Source organism: Henckelia pumila, chromosome 4 (assembly GCF_033568475.1).
Source record: "Henckelia pumila isolate YLH828 chromosome 4, ASM3356847v2, whole genome shotgun sequence".
Taxonomy (NCBI): Eukaryota; Viridiplantae; Streptophyta; class Magnoliopsida; order Lamiales; family Gesneriaceae; genus Henckelia; species Henckelia pumila.
The window spans coordinates 194,619,081-194,625,906 of NC_133123.1; the positions used below are offsets into that span (position 1 = coordinate 194,619,081).

Here is a 6,826-nt window from a genome sequence, read left to right on the forward strand (position 1 = left end):
AGTAAGAGTGTGAACCAAGGAATTTTCAAGGTTCAAATGGATGTGTTCATGGGGCATTTGACTAAGATGATGAGGTTGGAGTTAGAACCTCTCCATGAGCGGATGAGTAAGTTGGAGGAAAATAGTGGGATGGTGAAGAGAATTTTGATGAAAATTGGGATAGGGATAGACGAGTACATGGGGGTAGGAATAGGCGAGAAGCAGTGCGTGGAAAATACACCGAGGGGAATAGAGAGGATGAGAATATTAGTAGCATTAAGATGAAAATTCCAACGTTTCATAGGAATTCTGATCCGAAGGCATATCTGGAATGGGAGAAGCATGTGGAGTTTGTGTTTGATTGCCATTACTATTCTGATCTTAAGAAATTGAGGTTGGCAGTGGTTGAGTTTGTTGACTATGCATTAATATGGTGGGATCAATTAGTGACCACTAGAAGGAGGTGTGGAGAGCAGCCTATTGAGACGTGGGATGAGATGAAATGTGTCATGAAGAAGAGGTTTGTTCCTAACCAATATTATCGTGATATGTTTAGGCGTTTGCAGACTTTGAAGCAGGGGTCTAGGAGCGTGAAAGATTACAACAAGGACTTGGAGACCACAATGATCTGGACCAATGTTGAGGAAGATAATGAAGCTACAATGACTCGATTTTTGTGTGGCTTGAATAGAGAAATCCAAGACCAAGTGGTGCTTCGTCACTGTTTTGATTTAGATGAGATGGTGCAGATGGCCATGAAGGTGGAGCAACAGCTCAAGAGGAGAGGAGCTGGTCGATTACCTACTGCTGGGGGGACGTCGACTTCTTGGTGTCCGAACATTGCAAAACGGGAGGATAACAAGCCGGTGTCCAGGAAAAAAATCTTACACCAAATTGGAGGCGCCAAAGAAAATAGTAAAAGGTACATCTAAAACTTCTAATGATCGGTCTAGAGATAATAAATATTTTAGGTGTCAAGGTATTGGCCATATTTCTAGCCAATGTCCAAATAAGAAATTGATGATTATTAAAGCTTGTGGTGATGTGGAGTCTGAAAGTGGTGAGGGAGAGGAAAATTATGATGGTATGCCTGCGTTGGTAGATCCTGATGATGAGGATGGGTTTGGGGCTGTTGTTGGTGAATTATTGGTGACTAGGAGAGTATTAAATGCACAACCTAAGGAGAAGAAAGTGAGCGAGAGGGAAAAACTTTTTCATACTCGTTGTTTTGTGAATGGGAAGGTGTGCAGTCTTATTATTGATGGGGGTAGTTTTACGAAAGTGGCGAGTTGAGAGCTTGTAGAAAAATTGGGGTTGCCTATTTTAAAGCATCCTCAACCATATAGGTTGCAATGGTTTAATGAATGTGCGGAAGTGAGAGTTAACAAGCGAGTTGTGGTGTCATTTTCTATTGGCAAGTATGTTGATGAGGTTTTGTGTGATGTAGTCTCTATGCAAGAGTGTCATATTTAATTGGGGAGACTGTGACAGTTTGATAGGAGAGTGGTGCATGATGGTTTTAAAAATAAATATTCTTTTGTAATGAAAAAAGAATCTATTGTATTGTTTCCTATGAATCCAAATCAAGTGTTGGAGGATCAAATGAAAAAGAAAAAGAGAGATGAGGCCGAAAAAAAGAGTGAACAAAAAAGTGAGATGACCTTAGAAAAAAAATGATAAAAAAATATGAAAATAAAATTGAGCGAAAGAGGCCGAAAAAAAATACATGGCCCAAAGGAGTGAGTTGAGAGATGTCTTGAATTCTCATGTTCCACTTGTGTTGATGTTTTATAAGGAGGTACTCCTTAACACAAGTGATATAGCTGAAAATCTTCAGAGCATTTTTATTTCTCTCTTGCAGGAGTTCGATGATTTATTCTCGAAGAAACTACCTCAAGGATTACCACCTTTGAGGGGTATTGAGCACCAAATCGACTTGGTACTCGGAAGTGCATTGCCGAATCGTCCAGCTTATAAGAGCAACCCGGAGGAAACTAAAGAGCTACACCAGCAGGTAAGTAAGCTTTTAGATAAAGGATTTGTGTGTGATTCTATGTCTCCGTGTGATGTACCTGTGTTGTTAGTACCTAAGAAATATGGGTCTTGGCGTATTTGTGATGATTGTAGGGCAATAAATAACATTACCATCAAGTATAGGCATCCTATTCCTAGATTAGATGATATGTTAGATGAGCTGCATGGTGCTAGTGTGCTTAGCAAGATTGATCTTAAGAGTGGTTATCATCAAATTAGGATGAGAGAGGGAGATGAGTGGAAAACTGCGTTCAAAACAAAGTTTGGTTTGTATGAATGGATGGTTATTCCTTTTGGTTTAACTAATGCACCTAGTACTTTTATGCCTCTAATGAATCATGTTTTGCGTGCATACATTGGAAAATTTGTGGTGGTGTATTTTGATGATATATTGGTGTATAGTAAAAACTTGGATGATCATGTGGGGAATTATAGGTGTATTAATCACATTGTGTGATGAACACTTATATTCTAACCTGAAGAAATGTGTGTTTTGTACAAACGAACTCGTATTTCTTGGTTTTGTTGTGAGTGCACAAGGTGTGAGAGTTGATGAAGAAAAGGTAAGCGTCATTCGAGATTGGCCGACGCCTACGTCAATTGGTCAAGTTCGGAGTTTTCATGTGCTTGAGAGTTTTTATAGGAGGTTCATGAAGGATTTTAGCACATTGGTGGCACCCATGACTGCGGTTATCCTAAAAAATGTTTCATTTTATTGGGGCGAGGAGCAAGAGAAGTATTTTAATATCATTAAACATAAGTTTATTAATGCTCCTTTACTTGTTTTGCCTGATTTTACTAACATTTTTTAGATTGAATGTGATGTATCAGGTGTAGGAGTTGGAGGCGTTTTGACGCAAGGGGGAAAACCAGTAGCGTATTTCAGCGAGACTTTGAGTGGAGAGTCCTTAAATTATCCGACCTACAATAAAGAGTTTTATGCCTTGGTAAGGGTACTCGAGACATGTCAATACTACTTGAGGCCAAAGGAGTTTGTGATTCATACAGATCATGAATCCTTGAAGCATCTAAATGGGCAACAAAAATTGAATAAAAGACATGCCAAATGGGTAGCATTCATGTAGACTTTTCCTTATGTAATCAAGTACAAACAAGGTAAGGAGAATGTGGTAGAAGATGCGTTGTCACGAAGATACGTGCTCTTAACTACTTTAGATTCTAAATTTTTAGGGTTTGAGCATGAAAGAGTTGGATGCGAGTGATGTTGATTTTGCTGAGATCTATGAGTCGTGTATGCATGGTCCAAAGGATAAGTTTTATATGCATGATGGCTATTTGTTTAAGGAAGATAAATTATGCATTCCTACGTATTCAATTAGAGAATTACTTGTTAGAGAATTGCATAGTGGTGGTCTAATAGGGCATTTTGGTGTGGCTAAAAAATATCAAATTTTGCATGAACACTTTTATTGGCCATATTTGAAGCATGATGTTGAGAAAATGTGTGAGTGGTGTGTGACTTGTAAGAAAGCAAAATCTAGATCACAACCACATGAGTTATATACTCCACTTCCAGTACCTAGTGAACCATGGGTAGATATTTCTATGGATTTTGTTTTTGGGTTACCAAGGTCTAAGAAGGGGAGGGATTCTATTTATGTAGTGGTTGATAGGTTCTCTAAAATGACACATTTTATTGCATGTAAAAAATCAGATGATGCTTCGCATGTTGCAGATTTGTTCTTTAATGAAATTGTGAGGTTGCATGGCATGCCTAGAAGTATTGTTTCTGATATGGATACTCGATTTTTGAGTTACTTTTGGAAAACATTGTGGTGTAAACTTGGCACTAAGTTGTTATTTTCTACTAGTTTTCATCCTCAAACTGATGGACAAACTGTGGTAGTTAATAGGATTTTAGGGAGATTGTTGCGCTCTATCATTTAAAAGAACTTGAAAAATTGAGAAGATTGTTTGTCATTTATTGAGTTTGCTTATAATCGTAGTGTGCATTCTACTACGAGTTATTTTCCATTTGAAGTTGTTTATGGTTTTAACCCATTGACTCCATTTGATTTAATTTAAATACCTATGAGTGAAAGGGTTAGTATGAATGGGAGGAAGAAAGCTGAATTTGTGAGGAGCTTGCATGAGAAAGTACGAGAAGATATCGAGAAAAAGAATTTTCAGTATACTAAGCAAGCGAACAAGGGGAGAAAGAAGGTTGTATTTGAACCCGGTGATTGGTTTTGCTTGCAGTTAAGAAAAGAACAATTTTCGGGTAAGAGGCATTCAAAGTTGTTACCTAGAGGAGATGGTCCTTTCCAAGTCTTGGAGCGAATCAACGACAATTCCTAAAAACTAGATTTGTCAGGTGAGTATAATGTGAGTACTACATTTAATGTTTCTGACTTATCTTTGTTTGATTTAGGAGTTGAGCGAGATTTGAGGACAAATCCTTTTCAAGAAGGGGAGGATGATGCGATCATGGATAGCTCGCAAGTGGATCAAGTGGCAATGAGAGTTCGAGATCCATTGGAGTTGCCACATGGACCAATAACGAGGAACCGAGCTAACAAATTCAAAAAGACACTTGAAATGTTGATGTTAAATTATCAAGATGGAAATGGAATAGTTGTAGATCAGTTTGGGAGTTGCCTATGCGTCATTGAAGTGTTAGAAGTTGAAAAGAGAGAAGAAATTAATTTTCAAACAGAATACGTCTGCCCGAGCGCCACATTCTTCTGCTCGAGCTAGACACATAGAGAAATTCGGGCAGAGAAGTTCTCGCTCGAGCGCGGGTTTTGTCCGCTTGAGCGAGCTCAAAAGACGGTGCGGGATATAGTATGCCTCGCTCGAGTGCGATTTCATTCCGCTCGAGCGAGCGAGAATTTCCTAGAAAAAAACACACACTTCGGCATGTTGTGTGTGTGCATGTTTTAAGTCATATTTTTTGATATTTTTGTCTATTTTAAGTGTTTTAGACCTACTACAAAACTTTTTAGATGATATCTTTGATATCTTTAGGCAATATTTTGCTATATATTTTATTTTTTTATTGTAAACTATAAATACTTTGTTTATTTTCGTTAATAATAATCCAGATTCAGTTTATACAAAATATTGAAATTCTCTCAAGAATTTTCTTCAAAGCTTTGCTTTGGTTATTCAAATCAAACTTTTCACAGTTTAATTACTTGAAATGTTTGTCAACTGATTTCTCACTAAAGATTGTCAGATACGAGTTATCTGAAGGTTTTCTTGGGTTTCGATTGTTCGTGATTTCTGTTGTTAATAGTTTTGTCGATTAGGTGGAAATCCAAATTTTATCTTTTGTTTGTCTTCGATATTTGTCAGTCAGTTCTACTTGTTTCAAAGATTGGAAAAAATACTTTGAATCTTTTGTTTATTGATTTGAGGGTGCGGTTTAATTTATAATCGTGTTTTCTTATCATTCTCAAGAGGATTCATATGATTGTGGGCTGGTACTAGGTTGAGCATAGGATGTGAGGGTTGTGTCGGTTCAATTTGGAGTCGTTTCGGATAGGGGATGGTAAAGTTAAGGTCAATTTAGCATCGAGTGGTCGGTGCAGAAATTTTACGGGTTTTTGGGGGCTGTCCTAGTGTCGTGGTTTAGGGGCTGGTTAAAGTGGTCTGGACAGGGGGTGGTCTGTCCATATTAGGATGTGGTAAACATGTCGGTTCAATTTGGGATCCATTCGTTTATGTTTTGGATAGGTTAAGGGAAAATCAAGTTAAAGTGGTTGTACTAATTTTTGTGGAGCGTAGTTGCTGCCCAGAAATCTGTTTAGTTCGGGCTGCTCGGTTTGGCATGGGAGGTTTAGGACTGGTCATTTGGTTAGTACAAGGAGTGTAGGATATGTCAGTTCAAGCGGGAGTCTATTCGGTTAAGGATGGGTTAGGCTAAGAGCCATATGGGCCGATCGCCCGTAACGAGTCTAAGGAGGGATAAGTCTAAGGGACAAGGGAAGTTCATATGCTAGGGGGCAGCCACTTAATCATTATTTTTCCTTGATTTAAATAATTTTTTCATCTTATAAAGTTTTGTATTCGAGTGTGTTACTTCAATCATTTGAGTCAAGTAAGGTTTTAAACAAGTTGAGTAAAATACCTTTTGCATTTTCGATTCAAGTGAATGTTTGTGTTGATGTGAGTAAAGTAAAAGTTGAGTTTTAGTTTAAGTAAAATTTTTGAATGAGGAGAGGTGATTGTGACAATAGAGGGGCAATGTCGGTCGGGGGATGCCTCGGCTCACTTGCCAAATCAGAAGTTTTGGGAGGGGCCTGGAGACATCTTGTTTCCCCTACCCATAGAGAGGCATTGTGGTGCCGAAAGAAATCTCGGTTTCATCGCCATAGAGGGGCAATGTGGGGCTAAGAGAAATTTTCATGTCCTTTCCAAGAGGGGAAATGTGGGGCCGGGAGAAATCTCGGTGTCCTTGCCATACAGAGGCAATGTGGCGTCAGGAGAAATCTTGGCGTCATTGCCGGTATAGTACTGTAGTCATTGATCGAACAAACTAGAGGGTCACAATCGAGGATCTAAATTCATGGAGGAAAGTTTAAAGTTAAAGTTTATGTTAAAAGGCGTGAGTAATGTTAAAGATTCAAGTGTGAATTTTAGTTAAAGTTTCAAGTGCGAGTTCCAGTTAAAGTTTCAAGTGTTAGTTTCAGTTAAAGTTCAAGTGTGAGTTTTGTTAAATTGCTTGAGTTCATTGCATGCAACTTTCTTTACAGTTCCCAGTCTCATATACTTTTATCTTTAAGATTTTTCCGAGAAAGTTTCAAGGTATTATAAGTACTAGTATTTTAAGTATAGTTCATGTATTTTT

The 6,826-nt window shown here is 38.2% G+C and overlaps 1 protein-coding gene across 1 annotated transcript; it reads left to right on the forward strand.

Moving 5' to 3' along the window:
- The first annotated feature begins 488 nt into the window (after positions 1-488).
- On the forward strand, positions 489-4,332 carry LOC140862525 (uncharacterized). Its single transcript, XM_073265554.1, has 7 exons — positions 489-901; positions 978-1,221; positions 1,841-1,993; positions 2,496-2,576; positions 2,826-2,960; positions 3,205-3,485; positions 4,077-4,332. The coding sequence occupies exons 1-7, from the start codon at positions 489-491 to the stop codon at positions 4,330-4,332; spliced, it is 1,563 nt and encodes a 520-aa protein (XP_073121655.1).
- Positions 4,333-6,826: the final 2,494 nt, after the last annotated feature.